This window comes from Scleropages formosus, chromosome 14 (assembly GCF_900964775.1).
Source record: "Scleropages formosus chromosome 14, fSclFor1.1, whole genome shotgun sequence".
NCBI classification, from domain to species: Eukaryota; Metazoa; Chordata; class Actinopteri; order Osteoglossiformes; family Osteoglossidae; genus Scleropages; species Scleropages formosus.
The window spans coordinates 62,862-86,366 of NC_041819.1; the positions used below are offsets into that span (position 1 = coordinate 62,862).

At 46.4% G+C, this 23,505-nt stretch overlaps 1 protein-coding gene across 6 annotated transcripts in view; it reads right to left on the reverse strand.

The window, feature by feature from the left end:
• dip2a (disco-interacting protein 2 homolog A) overlaps positions 1-23,505 on the reverse strand; it is a 104,631-nt gene that overhangs the window by 10,568 nt on the left and 70,558 nt on the right. For 2 of the 6 annotated variants that reach the window (XM_018725296.2, XM_029257790.1), the window contains exons 5-29: positions 19,926-20,162; positions 18,581-18,712; positions 15,479-15,598; positions 14,694-14,891; positions 14,509-14,600; positions 14,008-14,118; positions 12,560-12,683; positions 12,254-12,363; positions 12,020-12,122; positions 11,851-11,915; positions 11,537-11,630; positions 10,865-10,984; positions 10,649-10,763; positions 10,379-10,518; positions 10,153-10,289; positions 9,969-10,049; positions 9,728-9,855; positions 9,509-9,623; positions 9,135-9,336; positions 4,446-4,555; positions 4,089-4,169; positions 3,884-4,007; positions 3,045-3,166; positions 2,791-2,902; positions 2,460-2,569 (exon numbers count right to left, since the gene is read on the reverse strand). In XM_018725296.2, the coding sequence (XP_018580812.2) occupies positions 2,460-2,569; positions 2,791-2,902; positions 3,045-3,166; positions 3,884-4,007; positions 4,089-4,169; positions 4,446-4,555; positions 9,135-9,336; positions 9,509-9,623; positions 9,728-9,855; positions 9,969-10,049; positions 10,153-10,289; positions 10,379-10,518; positions 10,649-10,763; positions 10,865-10,984; positions 11,537-11,630; positions 11,851-11,915; positions 12,020-12,122; positions 12,254-12,363; positions 12,560-12,683; positions 14,008-14,118; positions 14,509-14,600; positions 14,694-14,891; positions 15,479-15,598; positions 18,581-18,712; positions 19,926-20,162 (3,083 nt within the window). Of the gene's footprint in view, positions 1-2,459; positions 2,570-2,790; positions 2,903-3,044; positions 3,167-3,883; positions 4,008-4,088; positions 4,188-4,403; positions 4,556-9,134; positions 9,337-9,508; positions 9,624-9,723; positions 9,856-9,968; positions 10,050-10,152; positions 10,290-10,378; positions 10,519-10,648; positions 10,764-10,864; positions 10,985-11,536; positions 11,631-11,850; positions 11,916-12,019; positions 12,123-12,253; positions 12,364-12,559; positions 12,684-14,007; positions 14,119-14,508; positions 14,601-14,693; positions 14,892-15,478; positions 15,599-17,984; positions 18,027-18,580; positions 18,713-19,925; positions 20,163-23,505 lie in introns of those variants that run through there. The other 4 variants (XM_029257787.1, XM_029257786.1, XM_029257789.1 and 1 more) reach the window with 4 other exon arrangements.

Here is a 23,505-nt window from a genome sequence, read left to right on the forward strand (position 1 = left end):
GCTGAAAAAATCCTGACCTGCTTTCGATCTACGTATGTGTGAGAAAGCGCTCTCTCTGCAATGGGAATAATAAAGTCAAAGCAACGTTCTCGTCTAACTGACAAACATTTGACAGACTGTCTTAGAGCAGCTACCCGTGAGCAACAGCCAGACTTGAAACTGCTTGTGAAAAGAATGCAGACTCAGATTTCCCACTAGGAATAAGGACTTCTTTTCATCAGGGCTTGTGAACTATATTTGCTCAAGAATGTTTTCAGTTTGAACATTCTGAGTTTGTTTAATATTTTGAGTATGAATGCATTTTTTATGCATTAATATAGCAAAACAAACTTAATTCACTTTTTTGTTCCAGATTTTTTTTTTTTAATTTTCATGTTCAGTATTATATTACACACACACACACACACATTTTCAGAACCGCTTGTCCCATACAGGGTCACGGGGAACCGGAGCCTACCCGGTAACACAGGGCATAAGGCCGGAGGGGGAGGGGACACACCCAGGACGGGACGCCAGTCCGTCGCAGGGCACCCCAAGCGGGACTCGAACCCCAGACCCACCGGAGAGCAGGACTGCGGTCCAACCCACTGCGCCACCGCACCCCCATTTTAGTATTATATTATATAATATATATATATATATATATATATATATATATATATATATATATATATATATATATATATATATATATTAAATAGGACAAGGACAAGCAAGACTTAGATAAGTAATAAACTGCATTTCTAAATCAGTAAAACTGCAAATGCTGTCTTAAATAAAGTCTTATGGCACAAATTGTAATTCGTGGCCCTTTGCATTTTATGTGGTTTAAATGTGGCCCGCTTGGCCTCTGAACTTGAGTAGCCCTGGTGTAAATGTTCATGCACCATAACTTTATGATCATGCCCAGATAAGCCTTTACATTTTACATTTATTTATTGAGCAGACGCTCTTCTCCCAAGGGACTTCCAATGAACTCTATGTATTATCATCAGCCCACACACCATGGTGACTTACATTGCTAGATACACTACTCACAAAGAGTCACTCATCCATACATCAGTGAAAAACACACTCTGTCTGTTACTCACACACTATGGGGGACCTGAACAACATGTCTTTGGACTGTGAGAGGAAACCCACACAGACAAGGGGAGAACATGCAAACTCCACACAGAACTAGCAGTGATTGAACCCACATCCTCTCGCACCACCCAGGTGCTGTGACACCCTTTAAACAGCCGCTACTCTTGTACTGTACAGAAATGTTTGTGTACCTTTGTTTAAAAAAAAAAAAACTGTAGGAAGGTGATCACGATTGTCTATTCCAAGTTTTATCCACCTATTTACACGAGGGGCATAAAGTGGAAAGAAAGTTTACTTAAGAATCACACATCTGCAACTATGTTTCTCTTTTTCCTAATGTAATCCACAAATTGTATTTCTCTGAAATGTATATAACTTTGGAGAAAAGCGTCTGCTAAATGAATAAACGTAAATGTAAATTTAATGTTTACTAATCATGTCTGGTGTTTGCATGGTTTTTATCAGTAACAAAATTATCAACACTGCACATTTATGGGACGAACAAGCAGTAGCAAACAGAAGTTTGTGGAAACAATTCATTTTTGTTTCACTGATTTTAAATTAGACTAATCTTGATCTATCTAAGAATTCATGTAAACAGTGGAGTCTTCAAAAGCATTGTTTGCTACAGCTATAGCTAAAACTGCTTATGAAACTAACTCATAATTAAGTTGAGATATGTTTGTATTATTAACCATTTCATTTTGGACTTTGAAGTTTAAGTGGGTAGTTTAAGTAAATAGGGTTATATAGTACTGTAGTGGTTACAGCTGCTGTCTTTGAACCCAAAGGTCACAGGTTCAAATCCCAACTCCAGTCGTATCCTTCAACAAGGTACTTACCCTAAACTGCTCCAGTAAAATTACTCAGCTGTATAAATGAAGAAATGTGGCTAACTTTAAAATTGTAAGTCATTTTGTAAAAATGTGTCAGCTAAATGAATAAATATAAATGTAAGTGACTTTGGAGTTGAGAAAAATACGAGTTACATACACGCTACAAGTCCTGGCTGTGTTTGTAAGTTGAGAAGCCAGTGTACAATGAAGTGTAAGCTCCAAATGGGGTATGTGATGCAAATGCTGCCTCAGTCAACAGCAGCACAGACGCATCACTTAATTTCAGGAGTCTTTTACACAGAAGGACAGCCTGACAAGAAGCACCTCCCAAACTGTGAGTGCTAGTGGAAATGGGACCAGATTCACCTCCCTGTAAAATTACAGGTGTGCTTCACTTTACACCCTTTTCACACAGCAAAAGGATCACAGGAAAGTTGACAGGTGGTGTCTGGGAAAGTCATTCAGCCTGGATGATCTCGCAATTCTGTGGTGCGCCCTCATAACTCTCCTGGCCCAAGGCACTTTCCTGTCCTGTACCTTCACTCCAGCCAAAATGCCAGTGGTGGACACGCTGAAGTCCAGGTAGGCCAGCATCTCTGGGGTGGGTGGTTTGTAGATCTGGGGCGGTTTCTTCCTTGGGAGGTCATCTGGAACCGCATGGTACAGAATAAGACTGTGCACTACCAGGGGGCGCCTATTCTTTCACTGCAGTTATTTTGAATTAATTTCATTATTTACACGTTTGCCCATATTGATAAAACTCTTCTGTTCATCAGCTCTGTTCTTTTCCATAAATTCCAATATTTGTGAAAACGTGTGCAGGTGCTCTGTGGTCCATTAAAACAAGTCAAAGGATAGAAAACGTTACCTGTGTCCAGCACCGTGGGCCACGTCTTCACGTCCACGGCGGCCATGGCCTCTTTGGATTTCAGCAGCTTCATTATTGCTTGTGTGGTCAGGATGCAGACAGACTTGCTGACCTGTGGCACACGGCGCCACCCATGTGAGTCTGAAGCCCATCTACAGATTCCAAGCAACCCCACATAACCCCACAGCAACCACACAACACACACAAAGTTTTTTTTTTTCTCTCCAGGCGTGTTCTTTTCAATGTGCACATACCTCAACAATCATTTTGACAGTGGGCAGGGTGGTGGCCAGGTTCTGTGGATGGGGGGGTCTCACAGTGACAGGTACACAGCCAGCATACAAGCATCCATAGAAGGTGGCTATCAGGTCGATGCCTGCCAGGCAGATGGAACAGCAGGGCAGAATCATCACAGGGGCAGAGCAATTTCTATGTAGTTATGTACAGTTTTTATTTTTTTTTTTTTAACTGGCTTCTTGTGTTATGAAAGGCAGAGTTAAAAATTCCCAAAGATCTATTTTCTGTACATTTTTAACTGCATTTCCCTCATGTCTGTACTTTCAGAATGTTTTTCAGATGTGGTGCAAGCATAACTTATACCCATAGGCTCCATCGGTAGATGGCAGGAAAGAGCATCCAGACAGAATAAGTGCCAACATTTTTATTTTTAAATAGTTTTAAAGTATAAAATGCAAACCTTTTAAAACAGTTTGAAGTTGAATAGGTACAAGTTCATAAATTATTAAAATAAAACCTTTGTGTACTATTTATTTATTATAACTACATCAAAGGTTTTTTTTTAACAGAACCAAACCAGGGAATAAACTGAGAAGCATGTTTTATCATTGGTTTTTGGGTGGTTAAGAGAGCTATGCAGTTATGAACAAAATGGGTAATAAACTTCTGGTCCTCCTCCATTTCAGTTAGTATGTTGAGGACCGAGTGCACAGACTTGCATGCAAAATGCAAAGAGAGGTTTTTTAAAAAAAGAAACATAATTATGGAAGATATTATTGTTCCATGCAATGGTCTTCCTGAAGAAGGGTCAGATAAAGCAAATCGAGGGTCTCGGGACAGTGGGGGCACCACCTACCTGGAGGGTATACAAGTGCCACGTGGTCCCCTGTGTTGAGCCGACCCTTCTCCATCAGGGCCACCGCCACACGCTCTGCCCGCTTGTGCAGCTGCAGACAGGAGGCACTGCTGGCCACGGTACCCTGTGCCAGATGGTGCACTCAAGTCAGAGCTGCAGACATGTACACATGTGTGCAAGCACGCAAATGCATGATGGCATGTACCTTGGCATTGAGCAGAAGAAACAGGGTGTGATCCGGCGTTGCTTGGGCTCTCCACTGGAGGACGTCCTGCATGTACAGGAACTGTGGCAGAGCAAATTGCTGAGTGAGTTCGACAGCTTCCATGCAGTAGGGGGCTGAGTGGTGAACAGGTTAGCGGTGAACGGATCAAAGGTCAACAGATGAGTGGTGAATACAATGTCAAGAATGTAATTTTGCTGAAGAACCACCCACAACCACACAGGTCAAAGACAGAGGGCATGTATGTGACATCTGTTGATGGGTGTGTGAGGTGGGGTGACTCTGTACCTTACATGCCCCTTTCCGGATGACTGGGTGATATGGGGTGGGGGTATATACCTTACGTGCCTGGTCATTGTCTTCCAGCTGGGTGACGTCCCTACCGCATGCCTGGGCGATCCTCTTTCCGGCCACCAGGTTCCCCACTATCATAGAAGCTGGGCCGACTTCTGTCCCTCACCACAGCAACACAAACAGTAGACATCAGGACATAAAAAACAACGACCCCACTCCCACAGACACTCCAGCATTATCCAGTCTACAAAAACTATACCACAAAACTGCAATCATCAGCTTCCAGCTGTGCGCACTGTACTGTGCATACACATCAGTTAGAAAAATGTGGATCATCGGCTGGGAGTTTCGTCAGCTTAACACAAGTGGCCTGAAAAACTTCATTTTCTTGGCGACTCCAATATCACTTTTACAGCTAAATCAGAATCGATACAACGTACAGCATCCCTTAATGTTGAGTGCTCACCTGCTAGTCTCTGGAAAAACCAAAGCTAATCTGGCCTAGCTATTATAAATTAAAAACGCTTTGTAAAATTTGTATTAACTTTGAGACCAGCTGGCCCATACACTGATCAATATGGTTGCAACTCAAGTCACATGTGGTCCACAGACACAAGGGGCCGGTGTATGTAACACAAAAAAAAAAAAAAATTGACACACACATACACATACACACACACACACACACACAGGGCCGTAGCTAGGGAGTTCTGGGGCCCCTGAAAAAATACTGATGTGGGCTGCGACCACCCTCCACCCATATCATATACAGTATAAGATATGGACATGGAGGTTCACATTTAAGGTATCATAGGGACCCTCTAAGCCATCTTTGGAATGGGGTTGTAGGTAGGATGACACCACAGTCAAATCTGTTGCTGCAGGACATATTATTTTAAAGTTTGATATATCACTTTGACACAGTCTATTTATTGTAACAGAACATGGTCACATTGTTAACACTTATTTCAAAAGTTAAATGTTTAAATAAATATTACATCAAAACAATGGCATTAAGCCATTAGAACTTCTTATGAAACATAGTTTAAAGTCCTCAAGCAATTATTCAAGACAAACTAATACAATAACAAAAAAAAAAAATGAATAAAATAAAACAAATTTTGGGGGTGCGGTGGCGCAGTGGGTTGGACCACAGTCCTGCTCTCTAGTGGGTCTGGGGTTCGAGTCCCGCTTGGGGTGCCTTGCGACGGACTGGCGTCCCGTCCTGGGTGTGTCCCCTCCCCCTCCAGCCTTGCGCCCTGTGTTGCCGGGTAGGCTCCGGTTCCCCGTGACCCCGTATGGGACAAGCGGTTCTGAAAATGTGTGTGTGTGTGTAAAACAAATTTTAAAAAGTAGCAACAATATAATAAAAAGTCTTTCCAGTCAGTCTGGAGCTGAAGTAAACATTCAGAAACTAAAAAGAATGCAGTCAAATGTAAAATAAAACCACTTAAATTACTCATCATTGTCTTCATTTTTGAAGATAATATGCTACTGCATAATACACAGACACACATTTTCTGAACCGCTTGTCCTATACAGGGTCGCGGAGAACCGGCACCTAACCCGGCAACACAGGCGTAAGGCTGGAGGGGGAGGGGACACACCCAGGACGGGACGCCAGTCCGCCGCAAGGCACCCCAAGCGGGACTCGAACCCCAGACCGACCGGAGAGCAGGACCCGGTGACCGGTCCAACCCACTGCACCACCGCGCCCCCTTCCTATTATTATATATTCTGTTATATTAAATTTCATAAGATATAATTATATTATTAAATATTATAATTTTGTTATAGTGTTTTACATTATAATACATATTTTATGAATATAAAACAGCCCATAAAACTGATTAAAAAAGAAGAGGTAAATAAAAATCACGATGCAGTAGAAAGTCGTGACAAGCAGTGGCACAGCGAGCAGCGCTGCTATTCTCCAGCGCCTGGGTGCGAGAGGACGTGGGTTCGATCCCCACTCAGTCTGTGTGGAGTTTGCATGTTCTCTCTACGTCTGCTTGCGTTTCCTTCCAGAAACATGTTGTTCAGGTTTACGTAGCATTTTAGAAATCGCGTTTTTTGGACAGTGTCCTGGAGAGACCATAAAAGGATATGCAGCTATGACAGATTGTAAAATTAACGCTGCAGAAAACAAGTTTAGGAAACGCGTTGTTTCCTACTGCATAATATATTATTAAATAAAGCTAATAAATATATCCACCTAAAAGAAGTGAGTTGTATTCACGTTTTCTTGACAGTATTGTTATCTTAAAACATATCACCACATCAGCAGCCGGCAGGTCTGTAATCCTTGTGACACGGCGCATCCACTTTTTCCCACGTGTTATAGAAACCAACTGTATTTATATAATAGCGCAAAAAGACAGGGACTTTGTATTGTTCAGTCAGTGCGTGCCAGTACAGTAATGAGAAAATGATGTGACAGTTTCAGCAGGGGGAGCACGTGGCAGCTCTTATTAGGTGTCCTATTCTCGTGAAAGCAAATCGGGCGGCAAAATGATTTGTTCACGGCATCCTACCACACTAACATCCCTACAGTGCACTAACCTGCCTTGTTAAAAAAAAGGTCTTGATAGACTAGGATCCAGCAGTTCTCCTGGCCTTGCTCTCCTTCTTTTCATTACGTTTCTGGTATCTAGATTTATGTTTTTCCCCCCCGACATCTTCAATCACCCAGTCTCCTGTTCTTCTACTGTAACTTCACTTCTAACTTCAACTGTTCTCAGAGCAGCTTCAACTCTGATTTGTGATCTTCACTAGCTGGGGTGGGACTTACAATTTTATTGGGTCCCTCTGCTGTTTCTCGCTGACTGACCTGTGCTGACCAGCTGGCCCCTATCTTCACAAAGATCTTCAACAGATCACTGGAGATGTGCGAAGTTCCTTCCTGCTTCAAACGCTCCACCATCATCCCCATCCCAAAGAAACCCAAGATCACAGGACTTAATGACTACAGACCTGTCGCTTTAACATCTGTGGTCATGAAGTCACTTGAAAAACTGGTGTTGGACTACCTGAAAGACATCACTGGACCCTTGCTGGACCCCCTGCAGTTTGCTTACCGAGCAAACAGGTCTGTGGATGATGCAGTCAACATGGGACTGCACTACATTCTGCAACATCTGGACAAACCAGGGACTTATGCGAGAATCCTGTTCGTGGACTTCAGCTCAGCCTTCAACACCATCATCCCACACCTCCTCCTGTCCAAATTAACCCAACTCTCCGTGCCCACCTCCATCTGTCAGTGGATCACCAACTTTCTGACAGACAGGCAGCAGATAGTGAGGCTGGGAAAATTCTCATCCGAAACTCGCACAATCAGTACTGGAGCCCCCCAGGGATGTGTGCTCTCCCCACTGCTCTTCTCCCTGTACACCAACGACTGCACTGCGAAAGACCCCTCTGTCAAACTCCTGAAGTTTGCAGACGACACCACACTCATCGGCCTCATCCGGGATGGTGACGAGTCTGCTTACAGACAGGAGGTCCAAGAGCTGGCTGTCTGGTGCAGTCATAAGAACCTGGAGCTGAACACGCTCAAAACAGTGGAGATGATCGTAGACTTCAGGAGAAACACCTCAGCATTATCCCCACTCACCATCATGAACAGCACTGTGGCAACAGTGGAGTCATTCAGGTTCCTGGGCACCACCATCTCACAGGACCTGAAGTGGGAGCCCCACATAGACTCCATTGTGAAGAAGGCCCAGCAGAGGTTGCACTTCCTTCGCCAGCTGAGGAAGTTCAACCTGCCACAGGAGCTACTGATGCAATTCTACTCCGCAGTCATTGAGTCCGTCCTCTGCACCTCTATAACTGTCTGGTTTGGCTCAGCTACGAAGTCAGACATCAGAAGACTGCAGCGGATAGTTCGGACTGCTGGAAGAATCATCGGCACATCCCCCCCAGCTCTCCAAGAACTGCACTCGTCCAGAGTCAGTAAAAGGGCGAGCAAAATCATTCTAGACCCCTCACATCCAGGCCACTTCCTCTTCGAACCCTTGCCATCTGGCCGGCGCTACAGAGCACTGTGCACCAGGACAGCCAGGCATAAGAAAAGTTTCTTTCCTCAGGCCATCTACCTCATGAACACCTAAATCTCTCCCCTAGAGAGTAAACCGTGCAATACATAATGCTATTTATATTTATAACTATTTATCACATTTCTCTTACACTCCCTTGCATTTGTATCTAGCGACTATTTTTGTACTATTTTTGTATATTGGGTACTTTATATTTTTTAAATATTTTTTATCCCTTGCTCACATACTCTATCTTCTCATCTGTGTCTTGTCACTGTCATTCTGTCTGTGCTGTGGTAGTTCCTGTCACCAAGACAAATTCCTTGTATGTGCGAACATACTTGGCAATAAAGCTCGTTCTGATTCTGATTCTGATTCTGATCTGAACTAGTTAGTGACTATCAGACTAAACCATTCTTAGGGAGGGGAGAGGAGATATTTAGAAAACGTCTTTCACGAAATTGCATATTTTTTGGTTTTCATTAAACTCTTAGGTATACAAGCTGAAGCTGTAATATATATACCACAGTTATTGAAAGAATAGGGGGCTATGTAGCGTAACTACTGGATTTAGTGGGGGGGGCCCTATAATTGTTACCACCTTTCACCCCACTAGCGACGGACCTGCGCACGCGCACACACACACACACACACACACACACACACACACACACACACACACTCCTAAACCCACCTGGCTGCTTCTGCCTTGGTTTGGGGAGGTTGGTGACACATGTGTGGGGGCACATGAGCACATTACAGGGGTGCAGGGCACCCTCCAAGAAGCGCTGCTTTGTCTCCGAGATGTGGATGCCACCCAGCGGGGCCTTTGGCAGGGTGTTGGCGGGCACCAGCGCCAGGCAGTACACCCCCACCTGGTGGATGCTGTCGATGGCCTGAGCAGACAAAGGAGGCAGTAAAAGAGGTCAAAGGGCACTGGAGGGCAGCAGTTCTAACTACTACACCACCTGCTGGCCCACCACTATAGCAACATATTTATATCGATGTAGTATACAACATGCTATACGTGCCTCAGTCGTGTGTGTGGACAAGTGTGAGGCAGCGCACCTGCAGAACACGGCTCATCCACTGGAAGCTGTCCTCCTCGGAGGCATCAGGTCGCTGCTCAGCCACCACCACAATGCGTTCGTCATGCAGCACAGACACAGAGAACACAGCGATCCTGGAACCCAACACCACCATCAGCGTGTGCGTCTGGGCTCCGAGATAAAAATGTTACACTTAGCACAGCACAGCGCACTCCCAAATGCACGACCCCCGCCTCACCTCCCCCGGTAAACAAACTTCATGGGTTCCACCGCCAGCGCTGTGGCAACAACATCATCAGCATTGTGTCTCCGCCCGCTGACCACCATCAAGCCGTCCAGCTTACCCACCACAAACACCAGGTTGTCCTGAGGGGGGGACAATGGGACGTGCAGGGAGAGGGAGACTGTGAGGTCGGTGGCGTTTCCAAGGAAATGGTGCATATGGCAGGAAGACTGGAGCTCCGCCCACCAGGACTCACCGGTCCTATAAACCCCAGGAGGGAGGTTCTCGTGAAGGGCCTATCGGAGATTGGGGCCCCCAACACCGTCACTGGGATGGTCTGCAAGTGTGAGACAAGATGGTGTCATATCAAGAACACGTCAGATTGCCCTCTGGCAGCCTGTACAGAACAGGAAGTTGAAGCTGAAGACGTGCAGATGCACCTCGAAGACGTTCTTGGTCATGCCCGGCAAGCCAAAGTAGGAGATGCCGGTGCTGCCGGAACTGACGCAGATCTCGCCCACCTCATCCGTGTGGCAGAGGTACGGTGTTCCCTCAACCCGGACCACACACACAAGTGCTACAAGGAGAGCCAACACGAGCGACATCACACACACGGAGCAACTTTGGAAACCGCAACGACATCTCCTGTCGCCAGCGTGGACATACCGCCTGGCATGACCTGACCCACATCCTGCACGGTCAGAACCGAGAGCTTCTCCTCAGTGTCAACTCGGATGACGCCGTGGCTTAACCCGCTCATGGATAGAACCGCCTTCCCTGGAGGAGGAACGCCCATCTCCGGAGGCCTGCAACACAGTCAAGTGGAGTCAGAGGGATGGACAGGCAGATGGGCGGGCAAACAGACAGGAAGTGGACCACATGGGATGAGCAGAGCAGAGGGTGAAGTTCACACCACGTGACCTCCCGTCTGCTTACCTGCGGATGGCAACAGTCATGGCTTCAGCGGAGCTGGCGCTGGGGCAGATCACCTCAGGCCGGAGTCCACGAGACTGAAACACGTTGAGGAAGGCGTCGCAAGATGAGATTGACCCTGCAGGCAACACACACACAAATATTATTTAGAAGCACTGCACAAACTGGGGGAGAGGGGCTGCCGCCTAAGGTCAGTGCTCAGGGTCCTGCAGCACTCACAGGGGTTCGCTCCGTCGGCAACAATCAGCATCCGCAGTGAGCTCAGGCTGATGTCCCGCTGGTCTCGTTGTGCCAGGAGGGACCAGTGCATGTCCCTGGACTTGACTACTGCCACTCGTGCTGGAAAGAATACATTAAATAGACATTACAAAAAATTGCCAATCAGGCCACAGCAACACTGAGTGGGACTCCCTGCACAGCCAATCACATTTCAGCCAACTGACAGTCATACTGCATGGCCAAACGGATCACAGTTACTCTGACAGTGTCACACACAGGACACCCAATAAGGCTGCAGTCATGCTGAGAGTCACAAGCACAGCCAATCAGAATGTGGTCATACTGATGGAGTAGTGTGTTACAGCCAGTTGGAATACAGTCATTGTGATAGAGTCACAGAGCTTGGCTAATTGGGACACAGCCATCATGACAGGCCAGAAAACACAACCAATCAGCAGAGACTCACAGAGACTAGACAATCAACACACAATCACCCCGACAAATTGACACGGAACACCCAATCAGGTCCCAGTCGCTCTGACAGTCACACAGCATAGCCAATCAGGAGAAGTCACCTTTACATAGTCAAATAACACAACCAATCTACTCAAGACAGACTTAATGAGAAAACGAGTAGGTGTTTGTGTAGGACTTTGGCGAGAAGCGCCTCACCTTTGAATGTATGTACTTTCTGAATCCAGGAGAGGGGGTTGACTTTCATTAGGGAGTAGGGGATACTGATCACGTGCATCCGGTTCATGATGCTCTGTCATGCGATCACAACAACACAACAGCAGACATGAGCTGGCGGTCATGTGAGGGTAAAGATCACAGCCACACAGCACTCATACGGCCGGAGAGAGGGGTATAGAGGGCACTGTTAACACCATTATTGACAGTGTGCCAGTTACCAAACATGTTCTTACCTGACAGAGGTGTGTGCATGTGTGCAAGAAGAGAGATAAATGCTAAAACCAACAACCTACCGTTAGAACACCATGCCACAGTCCAGCATCCCTCTTGAAGTCCAGTACATTGGTGATTGTCTCACCTGGGGAAGAGCAGCCCTCCATCCATTAGCAAATGAGATGTAACTGGGGGCAGAATGCAGGGGGACTACATTTCTCATGCTACCCCAGGCTCCTAGCAACTCACCCTCTGTGTAGCCGCAGGCCTGCGTGAGGGCGTGGCAGTGAGCCAGCATGGCTTCATGGGATACGGTGATGCCCATGGTGCTGCCCTCCTTGCTAGTCTTGTACTGTGTAGGAAGAGAGATTTTGAGACCAACAAGGCAGCAGGGTGAATGACCTGCTACTGACACAGTTCTGTCATCGTTTAAGATGCCTTGTTTTAGACTCCTCCCACAAAGACTCCTCCCATGACACTTACCTCAATGTAGGCTGTCTCATTGGTGGCATCCCGCAAGGGAGGATGCCATTCCTTGGGTGGCTTCACTACATGCTTACCATCAGTGACGAACCACAGTAACCGTGGCCAGCCTGAAGACACGGTTGTCCCCACACACACACACACAAAATAAAAGGAAAGCCCCAGACATGTTAAGATCTTGTCTAAAGCAAAGAAGCAAAAGAATGGACTTGCAATCATAAGGTTGTTGGTTCAAGTCCTAAACCAATCTGTTGCACCCGTGTCTTGTTTTTGAAGGTGCTGCTTGGTACTGAAGATAACGCTCACCTTTGAAGGTCACCACCTCACCCGTCTGTGCTTTAGGGAGGCCCTTCTGACAGGCGTCTGTGGTCAGAGCCAGCGTCACCCCGCAGCTGCCCAGCAGGAAACCGATCTGTTGACTTCCTGCATCCTGAAAATTAAGCATTTGTTATACTGAATGTCAACTATCCACCGGACAAAGCACAACTTACCATCTAACCCTAAGTGCCACATCAGTCGTCTGATCGAAAAATTTTGAAACATAAAACAAACTAGAAAAATTTTTTTTAAAAATATTTTAATTTCAAAAAAATTAAAATGCACTACAGCACCTTCACAACACTGAATTTACACTCAGGTACTGTAATCCAACGAGGGGAAGTGTCCTAAGTAGTTATCTCTCTCTCTCTCTCTCTCACTCTCTCACACACAAACACACACACACACACACACACACACACACACACACACACCTTCGCAATTCATGATGAATTACATAAATGCAGGAAATGATTTCTGGCTGCCTTCCAACCTCCTCCCAAATCCCGAACAGACAGACACAAGACACACACACACACACAGAAATACATCCAACACTGTTTTGGCTACCAGCTGTTGTTTGTATCAACTGCTCAACCCCTCTCGGTACCAGTGCTCATCCCCGGGTTCCAAGAGGCCTTTGAGTGTTCTCCAATCGCCAGTACTTTCCGGACAATAAATGCTGAACTTGAACAAAGTGGTGTGTGTGATCACCAAGCACTTTAAATTTATATCACCTTTTTGCTCCCTTCTTTCAAATCTCCACCGTCTGTCAGCCATCGTAACCAGCACTGGCTTATAAGTGCAGCGAGAGACAAATGGGAGGTCAGAACCTGCAGGTTTTTGGTTTGAATCCCAGACAGACACTTGGTCTAAAACTTTACTGCACTCAGCAGTGTGGCAGCCTGTGGCACTTGCTCTCCACATATGCTGGATTGGCATGGAAATGCACCACATGCTGCTACAAAACTATATTTTTAAAGCAAACTGAGAGGGAAAGTGCCAAACACCTTTGCTTGCGGTAAGGCCCCGTTTTACCTGTGGTAATTCCCATTCTTAGTTGTACATTTCTTTACAGTCCAGGAGGAGGCCAGCAGCATATTTGTGAAACGACATGATCTGGTATGTTTGACGTTCATCAGAGAGTAACTCCATCAGCCTTGCAGGCTGACTCCGGTGCCAAGTCAATATTTTCTCCCTGTCTGGTTCCATGGGACACAGAAGCTCCAAGAGATAACGTGTTTTTGAAAAAGATCTCAGGGAAAGCTTTATTTTTATGCCATTATAATTAAATGAATATATTTACATTTCATCACTCTGAGTGTTAAAATAAAGGACAGTCAAAATGAGATGATTCAGACATACAGAGAAGCGCTGAAGCAGCACCACTGAGGCCTGGCAGTATCAGCAGTAGAGAATGCGGCTTGATAAAGTACCTTCCGTGTGAGCGGCACCTCGATGGGCACGGGAACCAGCTCGGCCAGGAGACACCCATAGAAGGCCACCATGAACATCACTGGGTCGTTGTTTGGGAACACAAGTGCCACCTTTGGGGAGTAAGGAGATGGCAGGTATAGTTGTTAGAGCTGCTGCCTTTGGACTCAAAGGTCACAGGTTCGAACACCACTTCCAGCTGTAGCACTCCTGAGCAAGGTACTTAACCTAAAATGTTCCAGAGACATCTATCAACTGATCTGTGTCTTAGGTTACGTAAAAGCCTCAGATACATCAGTTATAAGACATAGATTATATACTATATATTATATTCCGTAAATCTGTTATATTACTTGCATTCCTGTTGAGCTACATTCAGATTAAAACTAGTTGTCTCCAGAAACCCTTATAGAGTAGCAAAAAGATTACCGATTCATTGCATAAATGTACAACATTCTATGAGCTGAAAACACTGTGGAAGTGAGTTGGTTCAAGGAACCTACCCGGTCCCCAGGCCTCAGTAAAGGCTCGTTGCGACTGCTCAGCTTGTTGAGCAGTGTATAGGCCAGCTTCTGGCTCCGGGTCCACAGCTTGCCTAGATACACAGGCAGCAGATGCTGGATTACACATACTGCCCTTCAGCAAGCCCGCACCCCCCCAGGGTCCACAGAAGGTAGCGTCATCCTACCGTAGGTGAGCGTGTAGATGACCTTGCCCGCATTGTCCAGGGCTGTGAGACAGGGGCTCTTAGGCTGTGTGGTCCCCCAGCGCTGCAGAGCTGCCAGCAGAGATGGGGGCCAGTTGGTGACTACGCCCAAGGGCTCCCCCTCCAGGGGCCTCATCTGCACCCCCTCAGGCTTGGGCTGGTTGGGGTCAGGCTGTTGGACTGTGGGACACATGGGAAAGTAGGGTGAGGGGTGGGGGGGTCATGTATCCCTCATATCCCCATCTACTGTTCCTGTGAACATTTGTTACTAACAAATTTCATATTTACATCAATATACACAGTATTTTCAAACAAAATTAAAGGGCAGCTACAAAGATCAGCTTGCACAATAGGGACTTAGCAGGAGGGGGCATGGCTGTCACCAGAGTAACACATGAACTCCAGAACGGAAACTGAACCCCCCCATCGCTATCACCCTCTACAGGTCATAACTGTCACTACAGCACGCCACCATATTATATCGACCCTGCTAGACACATACTGCTCACATTCTCACCAGCCAACCTTCCTTCTGTCATTTTTAATATGGCTTTTCAAGACAATGGCGAAGGGGTGAGAGAGGTAGAGGGGGCAGGGTTAAGTTCTCAGGCCACACCCCCTAAAGGACAAGCACTTAGCCCTGTTCGCAACTTGGCACCAGGGTGATGCGGAGGCACACGTCCGGAAGAAGAGTGTGTGACGAGTGTGTCTGGCCGTGCGATGGCTCGCCTCCATTTCCCAGAACACGACGACCGACCGCCACCTACCGTCCAGCAGCTCCTCGAAGTCATCGAGGAAGAACTCACGCAGCGGCGGCCGCTTGGGCCTCTTCAGTGTGTTGAGCAGCTGCTGGATCTTGGAGGACACTCGGCTGTTGACGGGCACCCCTGCAGATGGGTAGGGGGGGAGGGTCGGGAGAGGACAGTTCGCTGAGATCGGTGAGTAAGACAGACATGGAGCCAGAACATTCCGACAGCCAATCGAAGTGAGACTCAGGTGAAGAACGGAGGTCCACAGGGCTGACTCAACGGTGTTGCCAAGCAACAGTGTTCTCCACAGCCAATCGGGTGAAATCTTTGACAGTCAATCAAGTTACTTTCGATGTGACACAAGCATTATATGAAACAACGAAACATCAATGTAACTATTTGCAGTGTGATATAAGTGTGGGTAAGAGGTTGTTGACTTGCATTTGAGTGAAGCATGACAGTAACAGCAATAAAAAAATTATTTTCTAGAAACATTAGAAAGAAAGTGCTACAAGAAGGCAAAGAGAAGCGGTGGTTTGGAGGGAGAGGGTGTGTGACACAAAGGCTTTAAGGATACCAGCGAACTACAGACGGCACATTTTTATCCGGCATTGAGATTAAAATAAAATACGTTTCCTAAACAGTTCTCATTGGCTGGGATCCAATGATGACATCGCTGTTGGTAGTAAACTCCCCCTGCCACATCTCCAGGGAGCAAGGCCACAGCTGCTGTCTGCATGGATACCGACAGCACACCCAGGGCAGCCCATCGGGGGTCATAGGTTAAGGCTGCACGTGACAGCTCGTCACACACGGTCTTTGGCCCCCAGGGGACCTGCTCGATGCACAGACTACACTTTACACTCTGAGCATTAATATCAACCGCTGCAACCGCACAAATTGGCACCCTTCCAAAATTACTTCAATTATTCCTTCATTATCAGTAACCGCTGCTCCAGTATGGGGCCACCATGGTTCAGAGCCTATCCCAGAACCACAGTGCATGAGACAGGGACACCCTGGACAGGATACTACTCCATCACAGGGGATGATACGAATGCAAAAAAAAGGGAAAATAGATACTGAGATGGCAGTTCACCTTGTGCAAAAGCACCACTGCGGGGGGCAAAATGCTTTACATCCCTACCCTTCTCCCTACTGAGACAATTAACATCATTTATGTGCCGCAAAACTATCCCCACCTACCAGTAAATCGAGTGGCATTCAACTGTCCAAACAGTAATCGAGTTTATATAGTCCCTGTACGTGGACCACACCACATTTCCCTTTACTTTCACATGGTGACACGTCCCCTGGGGCTCCAAGCCCCATCTCTGGTTGGGTTCAAGGGATCTGCAGTGAACAGAACTTTTAACTCCGAGACCCTCTAGTCAAACTGTTCCCATTTCCAAGCAATGGAGAACAAAGACTATTTAATATGGTATAAAAAATAAATAAACAAAATACATGTGCTCTTGTCAGCAGCGCCAATGACGCTGTTCCTGGAAAACGCCAAAGAGCAAAGTGAGAATGGCACCTCAGTTCGCTGTCATTCCCAGGAACGGCTCTGATCCTATACCTGCCTTTCACATCTGCTGCAGGCATAATCCTGATATGGTACGATGACATCACAAGGTGTGCCCCCCCAGCCCCTGAAGCTATGCACTAAGGAGGGAAGGAAAGATCTGAATTGTTATCCTCTGCTTTGAAGCCTGACTCTGTCTGCTGACACACTTGTGACCACAAAATCCCACCTTCTTAAGCAGCCACTGGGCCATTTTAACGTATACATTTAAACCCAGAGGATTGGGCACCAAATGGCTTAGTGATTAAGGAATATGGTGTGTCCAGTAGGATGTGGGTTCAAATCCCAGGATAAAAACCACATGTGGTGCAGCGTAACAATAGCTAGTTCAAAAAACACCCAGTTGTATTACTTGGTGAAAACCGGACTTGTATGCCACAGGGACAGCAGGTGGCATAAAGGTTAGGGTCATCGCCTTGCAATCTGAGGTTCTCAGTTCAAATCCCTTCTCTTGCTGTAGTACCACTGATCAAAGAACTTTACCCTGATTTGAGAATCAGAATTGCCCTGCTGTATAAATTGATAAATAAACCTAATTTTGTAAGTCTCTTTTTTAGAAGGATTTTAGCTAAATAAATGATACTGTAAATAATAAACACAAAGTCTGCAGTGCTCATCTAGAGACTGAACATCACCATCCCCTTCCTACTCAACGAGCAGTTTGAAATGTAAAAACAAAATGAGAATATGGGTTGATCATTCACTCCATCTGGCACTGGTATCAATGTCAAGCCAGGAGTGCATTGGGTCAAGACCCACAACATCCAACATCCAGACAAAGAGACGCGACTACAGCTCAAGTCCATCACGTCGCGTGCAAAGTGGAGGGAGACGGGGGGAGGGGGGCCAGATGGACGGGCAGAGATGAGATGTACAAGACAGCGGGCGGGTGGACGGAGAGACGGACTGACACTTAGCGGAAAAAAGGGGGATAAATACCATCGGCTGCACGGCAGACGCCGCCACCTTTCTGACCACGGCCTGCAGTGAAGAGACAATGGCGGTTAACGGGTGGTCGGTGGCTGGTAGCCTGCGCTCCTCACAGAATCCAAGACCCTCAATCAGCCGCAGGTCTCAGCAACCACAACAGTGGAACAGACCACAGAATGCTTTGTTTAAATGGCCCCATAAATTAAGCTGATGCACCGGGGGTGGGGGATATACTTCATACTGCCATAATCCGAATGCCCCTCCCAAGGAGAAAATCCACTTATGGTTTCCTAAGGGCACATGGTGGTACATGTGCCTGGGGCCCACTCGGGAAGAGACTGAGTTTCACCCAGAGGGTCACACGGGTGGAGAGGTGGGGGTTGCGGGGGGTTCCAGCTGAGGACCGTTCACACTCACTGTGAATTGTTCGTTTAAAACTAATACTTGATAAAATGTAACACAACAACCACCCTTGTATACCTTCAGCTCCTCTCACTGGCTCGCCCCACCGTACGTGCACCACTTCAGTGACTCTGTCACCATGGAAACACGGCAGTCAGACAGACCAGCCTGACCAGCAGTGACAGCAGGAGCCCGGCACTCACCATCTGCGGTCTCCAGCAAGGTGGTGTGGTTGTACCCCCGCGGGAGTCCACGAACTGACGCCACCTGGGGCCGCTCCATATGCACCAGGCGCTCCGACAGGCCCGTCACATCGGGCGGCGCCGATTGGTTGTCTGTTGGGTAGGGTGCGGGGGGGTTAGATATCAGCTCACGCAGTGAATGCTCAAAGGGGACAAAAAAAAAAAAACAAATTTACATGTAATAGAGTAAAAGATGCAACACCGAGGGTGATGCAATGAGTGCATCCAAAGCCCCAAAAATGTAGATATGCTGAACTCAGTTTCAGTATAATAAAGCTTTCAGTTTAATCCTCTATTAATTTGTCATGATGTACAGTACGTGCTTTGTTGTTGAGGCACCACTGCGCCATTAAATAAATATTTAACAGAATCTATAGGAGGAGATTCTCCTATATAGTTCCTCCAGCAACATAGTAAGGTAGCTGCTGCTGCCCCCCCATGTACCTAACTCCCCTGGTGCCTTTTAAATGGTAGCACCAGGTTCTAGTAACACCCCCTCCCCGAAGCCCAGCACATTGAAAACTAACCCTAATAAATCATAGCAGAGCCAGAGCTGTCAGTCAGAGTTGGCCCTACTATGAGGCAAGTCGTATGCCCCATGTTTGCCTGTGGGGCAGCACTCCTGTCTGTCACACAAGAGGGACCTTGTCCCTTGGGGGAGCAGAGAATTATTTGAACAGACAGCCCCAGACGTCATGATAACAGCAAACCGGAAAGGCCAGGAGGGGGGTCAGCGATGGGGGCAACAGTCTCACATTTTATGAGTATCTTAAAATACAAGGCTGCCGATTTACCGAAGGAGACATCCTGGCTTGATTAGTAACTCATACTCTTTTCATTAAATGTCAGGTAATTTGCCTGTGTTGGGCTGATGCAAAGAGGTTAAAAAAAAAAAACATGGAATGCGAGGTATAATCCTGACCTGAACTCTCATCCTGCCCTACCTTTGTTTTACCTCAGATGAGTGAGACAGAGTAAAACACTCCCTCATATATGAAAATGAGTAACCGTCCTGACTTAACTGTTACAGGTAAAAAGCAAACACAACAGGAGACACTAACCATCCTTAAATAAGCTCCACCCACAACTTCTAATTGGCGCACTGAGAAAAGCCAATCAGCAGCAAGCTGGATGCAGCTTCACCTGCTGTGATATACCCTCCACCCAGCAGGTGGCGCTGCAGACTGTGCTAAATTGGATGTTGGATTGTAGGCCTACAACAGGAGTGCCTACAGGTGGCTAATTGCCAACTTGGGGGAGGAGCCTATCAAGTGAGAGATGGGCGGGACTTGGAGTAGTTACTGACCTAGCTGGGTGTGCGCCATAAGGTCGGCCAGCATGGCGGCGGCGCTGGCGGCTGCGGCAGCATGGGGCCTCCCTCCAGGGTGGGATGAGGTGGAGGATGCGGAGGATGAGGTGGACGAGCCCTGGATGACCCTGTTAAACCAGTGCTCCACGCCGGGGTGGGCCTGGTGCGGCGCCGAGGCGGCCAGCCGGCCCTGCCGGCGGAGCGAGCCCTCGTCTTCCGATGCCGATGAGGTGTCTGCGTGATCAAGGACAGGAAGTGTCACATGGGGTGTGGACAGCAGAGGAGAAGCAGCACGGGCGGGGCTGGCGTTGGCGCTGTAGCGCTCGGCACCACGGGGTGGGGAAGGAGACGGAAACATGTCATGAGATGAGAAACAGATGGAAAGAGAGATGCAGGAGGACCAACACTAGGAGCCAGAAGTCAAAATGTTCGAGAAGGAACAACAAGGGAGAGTCTCACTTAATTACAGGGAATCATCAACATAGGGATCAGACTCTCAGCAAGGCCCTCAGGTGTGTGTATCTACATACACCAAACCCAGTATCATACACACAGTGCGGAACAAGCAAGGCTTTTTAAAAGTCAGAGGTCGCAGCACACGGCAGCAGTAAACACACCTCCAGACTTCTGGGAACCAGATGCCTTCATGCAGAAAGCAAAGCATCATGGGAAATAGAGCATGTACCACAAAGCAAACACGGTGGCATTATCCACAGCCCTCTCATACTATTGTGTGTGCGTATGTATATATGTAGAACCCTTAAGCATACTGAGGATTCAAAAACATGTCCTCAAGATAGCAGTCACCTGTTATTCTGAGTACAGCACATTATATATATTTTTTTTTTCCCCAAAAAAAAAGGCAGGAGAACAGCAGAGCTGGAACACACATTACACACAAGGGCAGTGCTTTCAGACTGACCCCATGACTGTCGACTCCTCTTCTGCCCCAGGGCCTAAACAGACACTGAACTTCAACCTGAGCGAGGCAGAGCGTCCAGAGCGAGGCAGAATGTCGAGTCACTCACCGGTTGCTGAGGCAGCGTCTTTGGATAGAATGGAGTCCCTGTTCGACATAAGTTCTATCCTGAATGTATCGTCTGACGGCATACCTGTGTGCTGTGTATCATGCAACATGTTTTGTTTAGTTGCACCTGCTGACATTGTAGAACATTTCATTTGGTCGAAATGCGTAACACATAATGACTTGGTGCGGAAGGTCCGCGATTTAGAAGAGCGCATTAAGAATTTGATTTCTATACGAGAAACGGAGAGTTGGTTGGACTCGGTGTGTCCCGATGCCTCCGTAGTGTCGAACTCGGCGTCGACACTTACAGGCCCCAGTACAGCTAACGAGAAGACGAGTACACCGGAGCGCTCTCACGGCGACTGGGTTATGGTTCAGAGTAAGAAGTCGAATAAAGTGAAGCCTAAGCGGGTTCCTGGTTCGGGTTCTCCCGTCCAAACCCAAAATAGATTTTCGGCTCTAAGCAGTTCACCTAATAATAATGTGCTCATTTTGGGGGATTCGGCTGTCCGAAATGTTAAGGTTCGGGGGCCTGGGAATTGAAATGTAAAGGTTAAGTGTTTCCCGTGTGTGTGTGTGTCAGTTCTCTGGCTGATAATGCCGTGTCGACTATGATGGTGCATGTTGGTGGTAATGAACAGTTATCAACAGTCTGAGGTGTTAAAGAGCCGATTTATTTCTATGTGTTACAAGGCCGGAAGGAAATGTCGTAATCTAATAGTGTCTGGTCCTTTACCTAGACTCTTCATGGGGGACATAGTGTACAGTAGATTGGTGTCTTTTAACAGGTGGTTGGAGACATGGTGCCGCTCAAATCGTGTATCATTTGTTAATAACTGGGATGATTTCTGGGAAAGGCCCAGGTTTTTCACGCGTGATGGTGTACACCTCAACCGGAGGGGTTCGTTTGTTTTGTTCCAGAACTTGGCCGGCAAGTTGCAGGACTGACTCATGGTCCATGGATCATTTCCTTTAGCAGCTTTGTGTATTGATGGGTCTGTTGCTTGTTCTGATATCAGTAGTCATTTCTCATGTGATGGGGTTTCTTGTGCCTTGTCCAGTGTGGGCCTAAAAACTTTAAATAAAAGCATTAAGTGCAGCCAAAACATTCAAACTATTATAAGGCCACGGCATTTAACTAAACTTAGTGATAGGAGCATTTGCACCAGAAACCTAAAATACATTAAAACAAACATTCTCAACTTACCACCGAGGCCAAACTGTAATATAAAATGCTGTCTGTTAAATATTCGTTCACTAACGAGTAAAGCTGTCCTAGTAAACGACTTAATATTAAGTTATAAGTCTGATCTATTCTTTCTTACCGAAACCTGGCTCGGTGAGTCCGATACTATTCCGCCAATAATAGAAGCCGCTCCGGACAGATATGATTATTTCCATAAATCTCGTTCTGTGCGTCGTGGAGGTGGAGTTGGCGTTCTTTTTAATAATAGATTACAAATAACACAGAGAAATCGTGATAAATTTGCGTCGTTTGAAGTTCTACAGCTAGATTTCACGTCAAACCCCAACATAATTATATTCCTTATCTATCGTCCACCAGGACCGTACTCTTTCCTCGAGGAATTTAGCAACTTCATAACCGATTTAGTCATTAACCATGATAAAATAATCCTGAAGGATGATTTCAATATTTATGTAGACGTGTCGTCGGATACTCTCGCTAATAATTTTCTGTCTCTCTTAAACACCGTCGGTTTTACCCAAGTTATTACCGGTCCTACTCGTTCCCGTAACCATACGCTTGATCTCGTCATAACCTACGGCGTTGATGTTCATCATGTAAACATTATTCCTTTAAACGAGGCTATTTCTGATAATCATTTAGTAACCTTTGATCTATACCTGCCTGTGCCGTCGGACAATAGTAACACCAAAATCGTGCGGCATATTGATGACACTACTACTGCTAAAATTATTAATCATATTAGTAGCTCGGATTTTGGAACGAGTCGAGTGTAGATATTGATCAGATGGCTCTAGATTATAATTCGGTGGTAAAATTTGCCCTTGATTCTGCTGCTCCACCAAAAACTAAACTTATTCGAAATATAAGAAACTCGCCATGGTTCAACGAAATCAACTCATGCAATAAAGTTAGAATGTCGTAAATTAGAGCGTAAATGGCGTTCAACTAAATTAAACGTTTATTATGTAGCCTGGTCCGATTGTCTAAAAAAATATAAAAAGGCACTTTTTCATGCCAGATCCGAATACTACGCAAAGTAAATTGATGAAAATCACAAGAACCCTCGCTTCCTGTTTAATACCATCGCTTACTTAACTGGTAAACACAAAGATAAACAATGTATTTCTGCTACCATTACTAATGATGAATTTATGTCGTTTTTCAATAATAAATGAGTGAATATTCGCAAATCCATAGTGCCTTCTAGTTCGGTTTTAGCAAACATAAGCGCTTCTGGCGATGATATTAGTTGTCCGCACTATCTCAGTAACTTCGACGTAATAACTGTAGAAGAAATTACCGAGCTAATTTGCTCTATGAAAAGTACTACCTGTCCTTTA